An 18,959-nucleotide genomic window follows, 5' to 3' on the forward strand; every position below is an offset into this window, starting at 1 on the left:
GCCCTTGAGAATTCTGAATATCCTTGGGATGTTCAAGCCAGCACGTTCCTGTTGCTGTCTCCTACTCCTGAATGCATTTCAGGTCTTGTTTAAACTTAAGCAACTATTTAAGAATACCACCCAGACATCTACCCCGAGGCTGGATAGTTATGAGTGGTGGGATAGTACAGGCAAGTACTTAGGCCAGTAGGTACCGCCAATGTTTTGGAACTCACCTCTGAACAAGTGCAGAATTCTGAAAGACTAATAAAATATATGGAACAAGTATGCTGTCACCCTGTCAATTCTAGAGACACAAACCACTGCGACATGCTGGGGCCTGGCACATGCCTACAGAGCCCTGCTCAGTTCTATTCAGTATGCTCAAGAGGCAGACTACACTGAAGCAGGGCCATCATGAGAACAGGAGGACAAGACACAGAACTCAGATGAGGTGGTAACATCCTGATCCCTGTCTCTGAGTGAGCTGAGATACGCAAAAATATTTTGGCCACCATCCAGGCATGCACATTCTCACCTGGCTGATCCAATGCTGGGATAACAGGGGCAGTAGCCTGGAACCGATTCAAGCATGAGTGAGAAACATGCACTGCAATCAAGCAAGCCAAGCAGTGAAAGCCTCTCTGGTATGGAAGATGGTAGCTGGCACTGCAGGGGGAAGTTGAGTGAAGAGCTGTGTGGTGTTTGGCTGCCTGCTGGGTTAAACCACGACAAAAGGGGAAACTAGATGCTGGACATGTACTTTCTCCCACTTTGTGCAGTAATGGGAAGATCCAAAAGATTTTATTTGGTGCCCAGCACAGGAGAGGAAGTCAAACATTTCTTCCCAACTACTGACTCATCTAAAAACTTGAGGCTATGGTGAGACAGTGTCTAGACTGTCTGGACATATGGAAGGGATTCATCAGTCAATACACTCTGATGCTATTTTGACTGCTATAAGTCTATGATCATCACTTTAGCTGAAGAGGACCTATGTGCCTGGGCAACACTTCTGGTCTAACACAGGGCAATCACAGCCCATTCAAATCTAAAGATTTATGCTAAGAATAAACTCAGTCCACAGAAATGCACACAAGGTGGAATTTGATCCTCATGTGAAAATGTCATTATATGCAATGTGGTAACATCCAAATTTCTCAGATGTGAGCTGCATTGAGTGGAGCACTATACAAATAGAGAAAAAAAACAGGAACCACCAAAGATCATAAATCTTAAAGATACCGATATGCTGAAATAAATATAAATACACTTTTGTGTAGTGATTCTCCTCCTCCCAGATACATATCTTACATATCAGGAAGTACAGTAATAAAGCATTGCAAGGAAAATTTCACTTGCAAGACAGACAAAATTTAACATTATGGTTCCCACAGCAATCGTAACTTGGCCACCTTGCAAAAACACATTAAAAGTAGAAAAATCATCATCATAAAGAGCAGCAGCAGAAGTTTCTCGCACAACAGAGCTGAGTTACAGCTGCTAGGGGAACCCTAACTGTGAATTTCCTGACTAGTATGAATAAAATCTCACTTGTGTACATTAAACCTAGCATTTCTTGTAATCCCTGGCTTCACAGGGATCTCCTTCAGGCACCATCATTGGCACTGATAATGGTTTCTCTTTACAGCTTGTTTTACATGGCAAAAACACAGAATCACAAAACTGCATTGAAATTATAATAAGCACCCTCTCTGCTAGCTTGGTATCTCTTATAATAATATTACCCTCAAAGTTATGATTTTGTGTTTATTCTGCTTTTTGTTTACTTCCATTACATCAGGTTTTGAACAAAGATTATAACTTTTAAATTAAAAAACTTTGATTTTTCATTTTAGCTCCACATAATGTAAATTGCTATTAGTTTAAGTACACAACTGCAGTGAGCCCACTGAATATAGACAAAAGACTCACTGAAAATATGGTCTTGAAATCTAGCTTTTTATCTAACTACAGTGATGTTTCTGAACTTCAAAGTATAAACCAACGTGGCCACATTCACCAAGCAGGTCATAGTTCCAAATATATCTGTGTAAAGACAAATCAAACAAGAGTGTGTGTGTGTGTACGTATATACACATGTACACATATATATAAATCAATCAAATATTCCTCCTGATAAGATTTGTAACTTTATCTCCTCTTGTTTTCTGCAGAAGAAAGGTAGAAAGGGCACTGAGTGCATCAGCAACGGGATGAGGCTTTTGGTTGCCAGTGACACACTGCAAGGTGTTAGTAAGAAACAAAGTGATGTTAGCACATTTCAGCAATGACACAGAACCAAAACGCAGCTCATAAGGTAGCACTAATAGTGCCCTTTGCAACCTGAATCAATCAGGGTGGATGTGGCTCTGAGCAACCTGATCTAGGTAAAGATGTCCCTGCTCATTGAAGGGGGTCTGGATTTGACGACCTTTGAAGGTCCCTTCCAACCCAAACTGTTCTAAAATGCTATGATTTTGGGATTCTAGAGAGGGGTTCAATGCAATTTCTGTTACTTCCTCATCCTCCAGTTTGCCTAGCTGGGCTGCAATAGAGAACAGAAATAGTAAATCTCTTAGTAAATGGAAATACAGTAGTGTGTCAAGAGCCTCTATGGAAGATGGCACAATCTGAGAGCACTGGCAGCTCTGTACTGAGAGTTCAGGTGAGTGTAAAAATCACAAGCCCACATTAAGCTCATGCACGATGCTTGGCAAGTATCTCATGGTATTGGGTGACCAGAGATAACCAGGAAATGAGTAGGTGCCATATGACAAGCAATTTAGGGGGAAAGAAAGCTCAACCTACATTTTTGCTTTTTTTAGTTTGTTTTGTTCCCGGGATCTGCCTTCCTCCTCCTGATTTACCTCACTGATCAGTGGATGATGCTCCCAAAAGAAAGATATGAATTACTGTCGTGCTACTCACGGCAACCCCATCCACTATTAGGAGACCAACAACTTCCACAATAAACTGATCCCATCCAAGGCACATGGAATACAAATTTTGTAGTGCTCGGTGAAGTACAGAAAAACTGAATATTGAGGTTTTCACCAAATTCAATTTAAAACATAACTAAATTTGTTTAATATTCCTTTTCCATTTCGACTTTGCTTCACTCCAGTATATATTCTTTAGAAAAAAAAAAACTTTCTGCATTTGAAAGTTGTAAATGGAGGCAGATTACAGGAAGGAAGGCAGGATATTCACACAGCAAGATGATTTGCCATAGAAGTAAACACTAAATGACTTACACAAGCACATACACAAATACACATTTTGGGAAAGATATAAATGCTGCAGAGAATCAGCCAGACTCAGATTGTGCATGTGGAGGAAACTTGATTTGAAGTTAAGCTATTCCATCATTGTACAAGTACCTCCTTCTCCTAAAGCACTTAGCTTGCCCCAGATCAAAGCAGGATTTAGGATTAATTTTGGTGCTGCTGCTGTAGATTCTAGGTTAGAGGTTTTCATCTACATCAGCAGGAAAGAACTGTGGCTATCAGAGAACTCCTGAAATAATGACACATTCATAATGTTCAGCCTACCATATACTGAGCTGCTACAACTTCAGAGTAAGGTTTAAGCACAGAAAAAACTGATATTCTATTTCAGCTTTTTTCTTATGTAGACCTCTGAATAATAACAGAATCATACAATAGTTTAGGTTGGGAAAGACCTTTAAGACCATTGAGTCTGTTAACCCAGCACTGCCAAGCCCACCACTAAACCATATCCCTGATCACCACATCTACATGTCTTTTAAATACCTCCAGGGATGGCGACTCCACCACTTTCTTGGGCAGCCTGTTCCAATGCCTAACACACCTTTGGATGAAGGAATTTTTCTTCATGTCCAATCTAACCCTCTCCTGGTGCAACTCAAGGCCATTATGGTACAGTCCAGTAAGTTGAAGCAAATCTGTTAACAATTCAGCAACACTGAACTGGAAGCGATGGTCAGTCACTACGAGTCTGACACTTTGCATCACAACAGACTAACACTGCTTTGATAAGAATACACAGACCTTCAAGATGCAGAACAAGCAGTTTTATATCAGAAAAGACCATTTTTCCCATGGCAGCACTAACCATCATTGTGATCATGCAGTTAATCAACCTGTGAAACCACCAATCCCAAAGGAGGGCTTTAAACCAAAACGTGTTCACCATTTTTGTATCTCGGATGACTATGGAAAGTCGTTACCACAGCTGTAACAACGAGGGTATGGGAAAAAGGATTCAGAAAGTTCAAAGTCTAACCTGCCCAGTGAAAACTCAACAGGAGATAAACTTCCATGAAACATAAATGAAAGAAATTTCGTTTCATGCATTCATCTGCTGTCTATATTACAAAGCGATTGTGTAATCCACAGGACTCCCCACTTTGCCCAGGCCAGGCAGGAATTACTGGTTTATGTCAGATTTGAAGCACACTGGTGTTTGATCCTCTTCTTCCTGGGACATTCTGTCCAGCCACAGAAGTACTGACCGCAGAGGCAGAGTAAATGGAAGAAGGGGGACAAGATGGGGAATGCGGAAGAAACCTTTTGGTTTTGCACTGCTCTGAATAATCACAATGCAAGCCCAAAGGACAGCCCTGAGCATGCTGCTACATGTTCCCCGTTCTCCACCACATGCTTTCCTTGGTTAATTCCAGGTACAGGCAGAGTTCACCTCACCCATCACCTTTTACCTCTTGCCTTCAGCTGGGCCTTGAGTGGCAGAAGATAAATTGATTTTGCTATAAACTGATCCTGGTAAGCTATATTAACCAAAAAGGGTAACTATGGCAAATGTGTCAGCAGCACTTTCCAGAGCCCAGAGAGCTGCAACAACTCTTGACTTCAGCAGGCAATTCCAACAAATCTGAAGGATCATAACCTTGTCAGAATAAAGTAAAAGCGAACTGGAGCAGGCTTATTTTGTAGCTTTAGACTGCCCAGGAAGCCAACCGCATCCTGGGCTGCATCAAAAGGAGCGTGTCCAGCAGGTTGAGGGAGGTGATTCTCGCCTTCTATCCTGCCCTCATGAGACCACCCCTCCCCTCCGCAGTCCTGCGTCCAGCTCTGGAGCTGACATGGGGCTGTTGGAGTGAGTCCAGAGAAGGCTACAAAAATGTTCAGAGGGCTGAAACACCTCTGCTCTGGAGGCAAGCTGAGAGAGCTGGGCTTGTTCATCCTGGAGATGAGGAAGCTCTGGGGAGACCTTCTAACAGTCTTCCCTAAAAGGGACCTACAAGAAATCTGGAGAGAACTTTTTACAAGGGCATGTAGCGACAGGACAAGGGGGAATGGTTTTAAACTGAAAGAGGGTAAATTTAGGTTAGACATGAGGAAGAAATTCTTTACTATGAAGGTGGTGAGGTGCTGGCACTGGATACCTAGAGATGCTGTGGCTGCCCCATCCCTGGCAGTGTTGGATGGGGCTTGGAGCAACCTCATCTAGTGGAAGGCATTTGGAACTGGATGACCTTTAAGTTCCCTTCCACCTCTAACCATTCTAGGATTCTATGACTGAAAGGATATCTAAATTAGTCTCCAATAATCTGTATATCACATATGGTTTAGGTCTATTTTTATCCCCCATTCATTCCTTGAATAGGGCCCCCTCCTCCATCCCTTTATAACCCTGACAATTAAGGAGAAGCACGACCCCGATGAGGCCACAGAGCCTGGCTGATGCCCAAGCCACCTACCTCTGCCCCCTCGTCCGTCAGAGCAGCGCTCAGGTGGGTGCTCTGCAGCAGCTCAAAGAGGTCGGTGCTGGGTTTTCTCTTCCCCTCGGACACAGGGCTGCCTGCAACCTGTGCATCCGGGTGGGTGACCGTCTCCTCCGTGGGTGACACCTGCTGCGATGCCCATGGCCAGTCCTCTCCCACTGGCTTCACTGAAGAGTTCCTGCTTCTCATGGACATCACAGACCTGGAGAAGCTCTCGGGGGAGCAGTTCGAGAACACCTGAGTACTCACATAAGTCGTTTCTTCTTCTGTAACAGTCTCCACCTCCAGCATGTCGGGCACAGACACACTGAGGCGTCGGTCCAAGGAACGGACCTTCCTCTCCACCATCTTGCTAGACCTCTTCTTTGTCTTCTTCACGCTCAGGTTTCGCAGGAATGGTCTGGTTTTCTGTTTCAGGGATCCCCAGACAGATGATTTATCCAAGTCCATTGCTGCAAGGGAAAGCTCCGCTATGCGTGGTTCTGAGTTACCGGCTGGGCTTAAACCACGACGCTCCTGCATGGAACGGCTTCAACAATTCCCAGGGGGACTAAAAGGAACGTAGGAAGAAGGCAAGTCAATCATAAGTGAACAGCAGCCAAAGATTATGATTCATGTTGTCTCATCTTGAAACTTTCAGTCATTTTTCTAAACACTTACAACAAAGCACACCGCATTAGTAAGTGCTTCCAAATACAATCTCGATCTGGTGGGTAGGCTTGATTATCTAGGTGGAAAACAGCAGGAACAAGCATTTAATCCTACACTAAAATGCAACGTCTGCCCACTGCTTTATGATTGCTGATAGGAAATGTTATATTTCTTCTTCTGCCAAGTCCCAGCTAGAGAAAGTTTTGAGATTTATCCAATTTGAAATTGTTTCTGTACAAAACTTACCGGTGGGAGTGAAATCACGATAATGCTAGCACATGAAAAATGCTGTCAGAGCTGGCACTGTAATTTCTGCTGATGTTTTTCCAGCCTGTGTAGGGAATTGGGGGCTATTTCCTAGGCTACATGGATTCTTACACACTGTGTTAGTGGACAACCATGACAAAATCAGCTGAGACTGAAGAGGGCACATAGAGCATGAGAAATCCCAGCTGAGTCCCCAGAACACTCCCTTATGTTAACCCACTGCCAGTGAAAGTTGCCACAGCAGAATTAGTGTTCCTCACAAAGAAGGTAAATGAGAGAATATGAGGAGAAAAATGGATGGGTCACAGATTTTGAAACCTCTTGGTGGACTCGCCTTTGAGTTGGTTCACACTGAGCATATTTACAGTAGGAAGAGACAAGAAGACCAAAACAAAATCACCTACTGTATCTGCATTGTAAGAGTGCAGTCGGATGGACCCCTCCGTGCAGAGGAATATCCTCACAGACAGCGTCTTTCGCAGTTAACAGCGGAGAAACCATCCTTATTCTGTGAAGCAGAGATAGTCAAATCATTATCAAAACTCATTGAGGAAAAAAGCTGATGGAACCTGCAGATTTACTCCTTTACAGTTGCAAAGACATGCATACAGTGGTTAGAGTATATACCTATGGCCTTAGAAATGCATACCCATTAACTACATGACCGCCGCTTCCAAAACTCAGTGTATTTACATTCTAACATTTGCATTATTGACCAAAAATGACTTATTCCACAGTTTTCCTGATCACTAGAGAAAACATCAGAACAGGCAACAGAAATACATCTGCTGCACGAATCCAGACAGAGAAATCACTGTCTGCTTTCAAAGAAACCTCTTACATTAATTAATTTGAATGAAGTTGTATGGCCAGATACTTATTTAAATAATTTTATGACTAACCCTACTATACTTGCAGAGTGTTCAGGCATCTACAAAAAAATGCTTTAACTGTATTACTATGTAATTAAAGCTGCACAGTCTTCCCCCTATTTATATTGATATATGAGTAATAACAGCATCATTATACTCCATATAAAATTAATATGCCTTAATGGTATTACATGCATTCACAAGGCAGTAACAGATTTTGCCCAAATAGGAAGCAGTGCTAGTGTAGATACATCAGCTTAACACAGTATCTTCACCTCTTATCTCCAGAATTCAGTCCCAGTATCAAAGAACACATGGACAAATTGAAATTGTTTTTTTCACCCCTCACATCATCACTAAGAACCAAAAGTAATTTTCTGAGCTTCACAGAGAGAGAAACAAAGGCATGGTGGGGCTTTCTTTTCTTGCTGTGAAAGTACAAGATTAATCAGATTTACAGAGTGAAGTACAAGATGAGCAGATTTACAGAGGGGGAGAAAGGAGATAAATGCCACCCCTACCACATTTAACTGGAGGAGATGCAGGGATGCCCGTGTTGGAGCAGCACGCGATACCTGCACAAGCTCAGCAGAGACACGGCTGAATTTGCTCTCATCTGCCTGTGGCTTTCACTTAGGCTTTTCCCTCTTTAAACAAAAGCTTGACAAGGCAGCCACAGGCTTCCTTGGAAGCACTGCATCCCATGGCAATAACAGATATTATGAGGCTAAACACATTTGCACAAAACATTATGAAACGCACTGCTGGGACTCATTTAAACAACTCATCTCCTGCCAGTGCTCTCCGCTTTGCTCGCCTACATACACAGAAACACACTGAAGCGAAGACATTGTAAATAAAGGCAGGGCAGCGCTCATCATCCACTTCCCTAGGCTCTTACTGCTTCCTATTCCCTTCCTGTTATTCTCTACCTGTCTCATTTTGACAACCCACTGCTGTTTTTATTTTGTTTACTTCGAGATTTTGTTTCCTAGCAGTGGGCTTATTCCTTTAAGTTTTCCCAGTTACTTTCCCCAAGTTGAATGTTTTTCCCAGTTTCATGCCCTCCGCTGCTGAATAGAAATGGCTATGCAGCAAGGATGACGCAGGGTACCATATTGTGTATCTAAGACCCACTTGCACTGAACCCAGAATAGCAGTGTATGACTCCAGTTACCTAGTAGCTCCCACACTGGGAAAACACAGAGGTGATATTTACTGCATAAGCAGCAGCGGATTGCCTGGACTGAGGCCACAGAAAAGGCAAGCTCATCCCTGAACTGCCGAGGAGTTTGGGCATACTCCACCTTATACCCACACTCCTGCTGCAGGAGTAAATATTGTATTTACAAACTAATCCAAATGATGGTTATAACACACAAATAACAGTACACAATCTGTTCTGATCTGAGAAAAGGGTGAATACAGTCTGAAGGGCAAATGCATCAGTCATCCATACAGTGACACTTTTTTTCACTTCACTAGTTCAAGCAGAAAAAAAGAAACATCCCCACCATGACCAGAGACCTATTCCCCAAAGAGATTGCTGGAAGATCAGGGAAGGGACCACCCTCCTTCCCCAGCACAGTGCTGGAGCCAGGAGTGGCAGGCTTCACGGATACCCCCATGCTACATCAGAATGTATTCACACACACAACTGTTCTTTCTTCCTACATCACTTTTTCCTTTACTTTTCCATACTGCACATCATCAATAGAAACACATAATTTTCAAGAAGTTCTTCCTTGCTTATAAAAAGCATATTCTCTGTACCAACATGTTGTTCACATACTCCTTATCCTTCATAGGCCAGCAGCTTTCCCTCTTCCTTCCACAGCCTCAGAAGTTTGGTGCCAACCATATTGCCAAATATTCCCTACGCAACCAGAGGGGAAAGCATACTTGGCCAAATTCTTGGTCTAAGTTTGGCCTCTCTATTCTTTCCCCACATCAATGGCACATTGTACCAAAAATCTGCAAGCAGTAATCAAAGAGAAACATTTCCTGTTATCCATCTTAACTTTGTTGGTTTTAATTTCATTGAATGACTTCTTGTTCTTATGTAAGGAAAGGAAAAGTTCTTTTCAGCCTATCTTCTTCAGCCTTCTCTTTAATATACTGCTACATCTCAAATGCTCAGAAGAATCCATATAGTTTAATCTCTTCTTTCAGGGAGACCACTTCTGATTGCACTTGCCATTTTTATTGTATGCTTTTCTTTTGCTGTTTCCTCCTCTTTTGGGGGCAAGAAGGAAAGCGTTAGTGACAAAAAAGGTGGTCACAGCTCACATCTGACTGATACAACAAATATTTCTAGCATTTTATCCTCCTTTAAGTATATTCTAATTATGGTCCTTGGGACTTTTTTTTATGTGCTTTGGTTTCTGTCACTCTAAGGCTCTAAGCTCTCCTTTAAGCTGTTCTAATATTTAGAGCTAAGTGATTTTTTTAGGTGTTATAACAGGTGGCTATAAGAGATATTTCAAACACCACTGAAAGCCTAGAGAAACCATTCTGTAAATCTACTTCACTTACTGTCTTGTCAGGAAGCCAGGAAAGCCACAAGTGAGAAATGCTACAAGATACTCTGAAAACATTATGAAAGTACCCAATGTAGCTAAGCTAGCAAACAAAACCAAATTGATTTACACACTGGAAATTATGGAATATGTTGTCTTTCTTCACTAAGTGACCATAAGCACCCAGCAGTGCACGATGCTCACTGAAGCACCCTCCAAAGCCAGTGAGGAGATAAAAATGAAACAGAGTACCACCACCCCTACTACAACCTTCATTAAGTCTAGTAATTATTGTACTCTATTTGCTTACCTAATGAAGGTGAAAACATTGGGTCAGTTCACATGCCACCCGTCTTTGCAATGCCTCATTCATGTTTTCAGCTACAACTAAAGAGTAGCCAACATTTGAATCCATTGTAGCTGAAATTACTAACAGGCATTAGAGGCTGTTAGGAAGATGCTCCTCACTTGCACAGGCTCAAACTGGAAGGAACTAATGAAAACTCCCTCACTGCAAAACCTCTATTGATTCTGGCTGCTCTGGCATAGGATAGTCACCCCAATCTCTGCCTGACTGGCACAGACTCAAGCTGAAAACCTAACGCATGAAATATTATACAAGCCATAAACAAGGCTAATTACACTTCTGCTATGCAGCACAGTATTTGGCTATTGAAAGTTCTAATAAGAGTATAATACTTTTGATTTATAATTTCTGAATTCAGTGTGCTGAAAAACACTGACATCAAGAAGGAGATAAGGGAATGGAAGAAAGGCGTGGGATCCTCTTTTTGTACCCTTCTTTCAACTTTTTGCTATAAACTCCATTGTCTGGCTCTAGGAGTCATAAATCAAATCATTCCTCATATCAGGAAAATAGCTCTCAGCTGAGTAACAGCTGTATGTGCTGGGTGGTTATTTCTGTAACAGATAATACCAAATTCTGCAGGTTTTTCTCATCACTGTGTCTAGAACAGTCAAATATAAAACATTACTAATGAGTATAGTTACTTTAGAAAAAGAAACCTACACTACCTTCTTTGCAATAGCTTATGATATCTGGAAATACAGTAGCTTTATGATAAGCATCAACAGCCACATCGATAAGACACTGTCATTCAAACAAAGTAACCCTTTGTTCAGAGTTACTATTTTATCCTGGAGGATTCCAAACCCAGCACCAACCGCACTCATATATATGATATTTAAAACATCTAAAAGAAAAGAGTACTTTACCAGGGGCAGGATGTTCCTTGGATTATCAGCACCCTCAAGTGTTGCAGAAGAAAGCCCAAAACGAAAGGCTGACCTAGGTGGGCCTGAAACCATTCCTCTCTAGGTCTGATCACAGAAGCTAAGAAGGATGCTGAATTAGATACATACATCACAATACTGAGAAACTAAGACACCTTTTCTTCCTGCAGCTGAGTCTTATAGCATATGGTAAATACCTGAACTTCAATTTGATAAGGCACCAGAAAAAGTCTGATTTCAATCTGATGCTGCATAGGCTAATTACCCTGGGGAAATCAGCACTACAATTATTTTTAGTACTAGCAAGCATCAAAGGGAGCACACTGTTGAAGTGTAGCTGAAGTCTTCATTGCATCAGTTACTTGCTGCAAAAGTGGGGTTATGTCTTGGCCAGCTTCCACATCTTGCCACTGTGTTTGAGCTCAAGCTTCCCTGTAGGGCTTCAAATGATGCCAGTGAGTTGATACAGATCCTGCTTTTATGCTGCCCTATTGTTAGACTCATTTGCAAAGTGCAGTAGGATGCTAAACTTAAAGTAAAAACTTGACCTGTTGCTGTCAGCCAATGTAGTACAACTGCTTCATAACAGACAGTTTTATATGCTTCAATGGAAATAAGTAGGCCCAATAAAGCAGCCTTATTTTCTTGATGTAAGCTGAAAGAAACCTACAGTCCTTGCAGAAGATCACTGAAACTATCCAGGGTAAATACAACGCTTAAGAAAAGCCTGCTTATTACATGCAGATAATACAGGCATCTTAAGACAGACTGTTGTTTTGTTGGGGTTTTTCAAGGCTTTGGGTTTGTTGTTTTGGGGCAGGGAGGTGGTTAAGAGACCCCTTGGTTATTAGGCTCTGGGCTTTCTCATCCCACACTTGGCTTTCATTTTTTTAATGTGACGAGCTTCATCTTTCACAAACACACAAAATGAGCACGTCTTCCTCCACTTATCACACAAGAGAGGAACAGAGACGCTCGAACTCCTTAGAGACTTTTGCACAATCTGGAGAGCTTTTTTCTCAAGGTTTATGAGCAGACAGTAACTGTGAGAAGCAACAGAACGATCAGCTGCTACAAGCATCTTAAAATAGCATCTGATAGTGAAAGTTACCAAAAAAAAAACCCAACCAGCCCTGCACCTGCCTCCAGCTTATAAAAGTGTTGCTTTTGTTTTGTTTCTGTCTGTTCTAAACCAAAAGAAAACTGATGAGTATGGGGGAAATGGAGGAGGAAGTGTTTGGGTGTATCTTTACAAAAGATATTTCACAAGTTTCTTCCACTCTTTCAGCTTCTTTCAAAATACTGTAGCTTACGATCATACCTCTGCAAGCCAGAAGGCCCCTTCAATCTTTTCAATCTAATTCATGGCACCGCACCAAGCTGGTACAATTAAATGTGATCTTTACAGCGCAAACACCATCTGAGCATCAAACGTCTCTGGGGACACCTATGCATGAAGATCTGCTTCCCGCAGCCCTGTGCCACAGGGGATGAGGTGCACGTCAAACTAGACTCCAAGAAAGATCCTGGAGTGACAAATCCTGCCCCTGGAAGGCACAGTGCCATGTGCTGAGATCATGCTAATAATCAGGATGCTGCTTCACCACTGGCTATGTTTGTTTTATAACTTGCCTTATTGCTCCCAGTCAGTTCAGGTGATCCCTTGTAAAGGCAGTACCTAGAGCAGAGCACCTCCAGGAGCAAGGGAAGAGGAAAAGCAGATGAGCAGATAGGGGAAAGGAGAGTTGTAGGTACAAGCAGAGTAAGAGCGAGATAAGGAAAGCTCTAAAATAAATAGAGAAATGAGAGGTTTATCAGGGCTCACATGAGGAGCAACACAAGATCGGGAGAAATCAGGCAAAGTGTTGCAGGAGCTGGTGCCCATCAAGAGAAGCTCCAGTGGAGCCCTGCAGCCTCCTTCCTCCTCACTCTCTCCTTTCAAGCCTGTGCTCATCTCTTTTACAACAAAAGGTATATTTTTATAACAAGAGGTGCACAGAAATAGACCATCCCATTTCATAACTCTCAGGGAAAACAAACCTAGGAAGGAAACTGGAGACTCATTTCCACTGGAGGCCAAATGAGCCAGTGCCTTTTACTAGCACTTAAGTCCCATATTTAAATAAAAGAAGTTAATGTTTATTATGCAAATTACTTGAGTGTGAGCCAGCAATGCTCCCTAAATAGCTTCTATTACTGTCACACTACTTATCAAAACTCAGTGGCTACATAGGAAAGATCTATTAAAAGCTCTGCATGGTTCTTTATTTAACAAAGATTTAGCAAAGTGGCCTAAACAGAACACTTTTGGTCCACAGAAACGGCCTGATGAAACGTGAACAGGACAAAAGCTCGTGCTAAGCATGCTGATGCAGTTTGCCCTCTTTCCTTCCTTACTAGAGCACGTTCCTCTTCCAAACAGCAATGTGGCGCGTGCCAGGGCCAGAGATCACAGTTAAAGCTGGACACACAGGAGAGTTGAGAGTACTCTGAATCTGTATTGACCTGTGTGATTAAATGTCCTTTCACGTTTAACATCTCAGCACGGTTTGGGTATCTCCGGAGATAAAATGAACCAGTGCTTTTACAGTCTCCTAATTCACAATGGCAGGAGACTGAAGGCAACTGCCCTTAAAGAAAATAGAGGTTTGGTGTGTTGTAGCGTATCACTGAATGAGAGAATTGCACCAGTAATAATCATCATTTTCTGCAAGAACCACAAGTTACCTTACAGAAAATCACTGCACTTGGATATCTGGGGTTGTGCATCACTACTGAGAAAGCTGAAAGGAAGACTGGAAAACCCACATATGAATAAAGCCCTTTGGAAGCTCTTGGTGAAGCCAAATGTTTGAGGGTTTCAGTGCCATCTCCTGCACTATCACACACAGTTTGCACCCAGTTAACAGCACAGAGACCACAACCACAAGTGAAATTGAAAGCCTGTGAGAAGCACAGGGGACTTCAATTGAAGAGTAAAACAAATATTTAGCATTCAAAGCAGTCATCAGATCCTCAGCCTTACTCATAGCCACAATGAATCTGTGGCCTGACCTCCAGGCTGTAACTGCTAAACAAGTGTTTATTTGTGGAGAGAAAACAAAAACCCCTCATTGTCACTGATGTGTTTTTCTAGGGATATATTGCTGGAAGACACACAGCATTTCTCCAGTCTCTAAGAAATCGACTATGTGCAGAACTATTGCATACATGTTACAAGCGCAATAACTTAAAGACAAAGCTCACCCACATAATTCTATTTCAAAATACATGAACATTTTAGCGGACTTCATGGATCCTCAGCTACTCTAAATCCAGTTACAACATTACTCCAAATTCTGCTACAGAAAGGGGGGAAGCAATTTTAAGAGGAATTTTAACCTTCGGCAATAAGCTATGCTTTTACAGATGACAGTAGCTTAGATAATAAGACTAGGCCTACATTACCAGGACTACATTATATGGCTAACTTCATAAAGTTAAGCAGCAAAACACTAGTTTGATAATAAACAACATCAAAAAGGTACACCCAAACTAATCACTAACACCAAGAAAGCATCTCTTGTTTAAGCCTCACTTCTGGGTAAAAAAAAAAATGCCAAAACTTCCATTAGCAAGATTGTTCTACACAGAAAAGCAACCAATGCATCAAGACACCCTTCTCCTGCACTAAAGGAGCTTCACCCTCCTTATTCATAGTTGTGATTCTGGTGAAAAAACTGAATCCTGGACAATAATGTAGTACTTTACATATGAAGAAGCCAAAGTACGCAACTAAAAACAAACACACTGCTCCCCTGAACTCACAACAGTAAAATGTTCAGCACATAAATGGCTTCATAAACCTGAAGACTTCTTTAAACTTTTCTTTTTCCCAATTGGAGAGACTAAAATTTATGCCAGCACACATCTCTAAATGCCAGTCATTTGTCACAGTACAGAACCAGCTTTGAGGTTTATCTTTTCATACACCCTTTGAGTTTTCAGCCTCCTGGCACTAGAAATACTCACCTTGTCTCTGCGTTCCGTTAGAGCATTATTTTCCCATTGACAAGAGCAGATAAAGCTGGCAAATTGAACTTATGCTCATTGGCAATCACACTTTGGCATTTCCTGAGTCTTAACACTGGGGGTTTGGTTTGCTAAAACTGAAGCCCCTAAATATCAACATCATTTAAAGAAAACCACAGACTCTTAATCCAGTAACTAATTTAAGTTTGAATAAAATGGTCAAAAATTAAATATAAGAATTTGCTACAATGTATGAAGTGAGCTGTTGTAGATTTTACCTGCAGAAGTTCAGAGAACCTCACCTCTATAATAAAGCCTGGTTTTGTTACTTCTGGTGTGTTCCTGGAAGTGATGCAATCAGAAAAGCTCCCCAAACCAGAAACGCTGGCATAGCTGAGCTAGTATTATGCTTCTTACTTGTGCTTGATGAAGCAATTCAAAATTCACTTTCATTTCTTCTAAGACATTTGATTTATATGATAAACATGCTCTGTAGCTTTCATTTTGCACACCTTCGTCTTCATTGCAGTTACAAGCAACTATTATGTAGGAATTAGGCTCACTGGCATTACACAAGTGTTCCAGTCACTTATTTCCTCCTGTTTTCTGTTTCTAACCTAGAATTTTCCAGGTTTTCAGAATGTGTCCTCTCTGAGCCTCAGTAAGGGCTTCTTTGATATAATGCTGTTCTAACCACATGCCTTACCAGTGACTGTCAGACATCAGGCCCTAGGGACATGGACCTTTGATCTCACCCAGTATAACCATCATCACATTGCATAAAACAGTTGCTGGAGCTGTTGCCCCTAAGTCAGGGCTAGAGGGGGACATCATACAGCAGTATCTGATGCCTGTCTCACTTCACCACAACACATTAATCATTTACACACCCCCTTAATGCATTTTGGAAGAGGGAGGAAGGAAACACCCCACACTTTGAGGAACACTGTTATGGACCAGCGATTCCTGGCAGAACTTGCATGCATCCATAAGAGCGTTATTTATTCCCACTGTACACCATCAAATAATGGAGTGCTCACCTTTCATGTTGAGGTTTGGGTGTCTCATGACAACAGAAAAGTATTTTTAACAGAATTTAAGAGATTCTCCATTTAGAGCCTGAGTTTGCTGGATTTTATCCCATTTCAGCTGCATCAGTCTCAAGAACACGCATCCTAGGTCCAAACAGAGCTAGTGAAAGCTTCATGCTACATCCAGGTCGTGGACCCAAGATGTTAATATCTGTCAAAATCAAACTGTTTTATTGGGGAAAACTGCACACACATTACAGAGTCCTTAAAAACCACTGTAATCCTGATTCATCGAGGGTAAATTTGCCTTAAGTACGGTGGGATAAAGTTTGGTAAACTTTAAGTACCTTCCCTTAAGGATATCTGTATCTTTCTGCTCATGCTGCCCAACCACAGTGGCTGCTCATTTGTATACTGCTACCCACAGTGGGGGTTTTTGGTTTTAATCCTCCTTTATCCATACAAAGCTCCAGGCAAGGCAGTTTAGAGCAGCTCAAACTGATCACTACACTTGCCATTACTATGCCCCATTCATGTAGTCTCAAAAGTTAATGCCTAAATTACGACCACTTAGCCCCTAATTAACAAACAAAAGGTAGATTTTATTAATCGTGGATGTTAAATTCTGACGAATACTAACTAAAAGGCATTTTAATTCAGCTGTCATTATCATAGAATCATAGACTGGTTTGGGTTGGAAAGAACCTTAAGATCATCTAGTTCCAACCTCCCTGGCCATGGACAGGGATGGCTCACACTAGACCATGTTGCCTAAGGCTGGTTTAGTTAATGGATTAAAATCACACAGAGCTCAGACCAAAACTTTTGCAAGGTGTCAATAAAAACCTTTAAAGATACAGTAATATCTAGTAATGTTTTTGAACGGATTTAAGAGCTACCCACATTCCAGTTACCTGTGTCTACCAGATACGGCCAAGTGTCCTAAAACAAACTGCTTGCAGCCAGATAAATAGGTTTGGAAGTACTCTGATTTGAACAACTTTCACACCTATGTAGATGAATGCTCGATCTTTTTCAGCTTTTATTTGCTCAGTATTAAAGGCCAGACAGTATTACTTAGCAAAAAAAATAAAAATCTATGAGGTAACCATGTGTGGTTGATTTTGAACCAGAACACTTCCTGAACTGGAGGAAACGGGCTGCGTTTCAAAACACAAATGTCTTCCCTGAGCTTGTCATGAGGTTTTACATGTCATAGTTTTACAAACCTGAACAAAATTCAGTCATTTATACATTAAAAAAAAAGGTACTATCACCATTACCACTGTCTGAATTTGGGTGGGGGGCACCCATTATAACCACAATCAAAAATAGCAGGATTTCTACAGAATCCACTAAAATATGTAACTGGAATTAGATGTTTGCACTCAAACAGAAAAACAAGACAAAACAAAACTCTACAGTTAATTGTTTCCAAGTACAAGAAACTGGGAACAAAGCCTGCTATTGAATGAGCATTAATTATTTGCCGTTTGGTTCTGCAGATGTTTCCCATGAGGGAAGACAGCAAAAAAACATTCCACTTGAAACCCAGGGAAGCAGCGACAAGGAGCTGAGTTATGTTACTGCATCCATTTGGATATTTTTAATTTAACTTGTAAAAAATGTTAGGATTCATAGGATTTTATTTTAAGGGGAACTTGCATCCAATAAAATTTCAAAGATCTGAGCTCCATAATCCCTTCTCACTTAAACCCAAATACTTTAAAAATAACCCACAGCCATGATAATATGATCTAAGAGAGTCTACCCCATCCTTGCTGACAGCTCCAGATCATTGCCACGTCCACATCAATGGCAACAAATACATTAGTATGGCCACCTCATTTGCATCCATCTACATTAAGAGATTATCAAACAATATAGGTTATATAGACCCTGTCCTGGCTAGAGCTTACTTCTAGAGCAGGGCTTATCTATTTAGTAGCAAAGAATGAAAGCACACCCACAAATCCTGAAAAGACAAGAGCTGCTTCTGCTCCTTAATTTCTGGTATCAAATAGAGCCAGGAATCTTTCATTTCCAAATTAGCCCTTATCTCTGATCTTAAGAGAGCAAAGCCATACAATTCCAAGAATTTTGAAAACAATGAAGTCTGACCAAACCTAAAGTTTCCAGTAAAGCAAAATTTACTTTTGAAAATGTAGTTCCTAGGAATGGGCAACAGGAAGAAATGTCAAGGGTACAAGTACTTTCCAGAAAGGAAGGATATGAATAAGATATCCCTTTTTTTTTCCCCATCCCAAAAGGCAAACAAAACAAAGATCTCAAAACCCACACTGCTTGTATTTTAGCAAGTTTTGTGGGAAAGTGGAAACAAGCTAGTGAAGGAGCATCTGTGTAAATACAGAAACAGGCATCCACCGCAGCAGGCAGAAAAGTCACCCTGTAGGTCACTTAGCTCCAACTCTCACCATACACCAACCGTAAACTAGAGGCAAACAATAAAGCTAAGTAGTTTTAACTAAGGACCACCAGAAAGTGTTATCCAAAGGCTTTCCTCCGAGTCTCGTGCATCCTACGTATCCATACAAGGAACCTCTCTGGTCCCCTCTAGACACCTACACAGCCAAACTGGAAACATTCCAGCTCCAATTCCACAAGCAGCCTTGAAGACTCCCAGCTC

At 41.5% G+C, this 18,959-nt stretch overlaps 1 protein-coding gene across 1 annotated transcript in view; it reads right to left on the bottom strand.

Moving 5' to 3' along the window:
* MCTP2 (multiple C2 and transmembrane domain containing 2) overlaps positions 1-6,248 on the bottom strand; it is a 106,379-nt gene extending 100,131 nt beyond the window's left edge. The window contains exon 1 of the mRNA XM_057418149.1: positions 5,684-6,248. Within this exon, the coding sequence (XP_057274132.1) occupies positions 5,684-6,229 (546 nt within the window). The 5' untranslated portion in view covers positions 6,230-6,248. The remainder of the gene's footprint in view (positions 1-5,683) is intronic.
* Positions 6,249-18,959: the final 12,711 nt, after the last annotated feature.

Source organism: Pezoporus wallicus, unplaced genomic scaffold, assembly GCF_028554395.1.
Source record: "Pezoporus wallicus isolate ANWC-B61680 ecotype Strahan unplaced genomic scaffold, APGP_CSIRO_Pwel_v1 contig_3952, whole genome shotgun sequence".
Taxonomy (NCBI): domain Eukaryota; kingdom Metazoa; phylum Chordata; class Aves; order Psittaciformes; family Psittacidae; genus Pezoporus; species Pezoporus wallicus.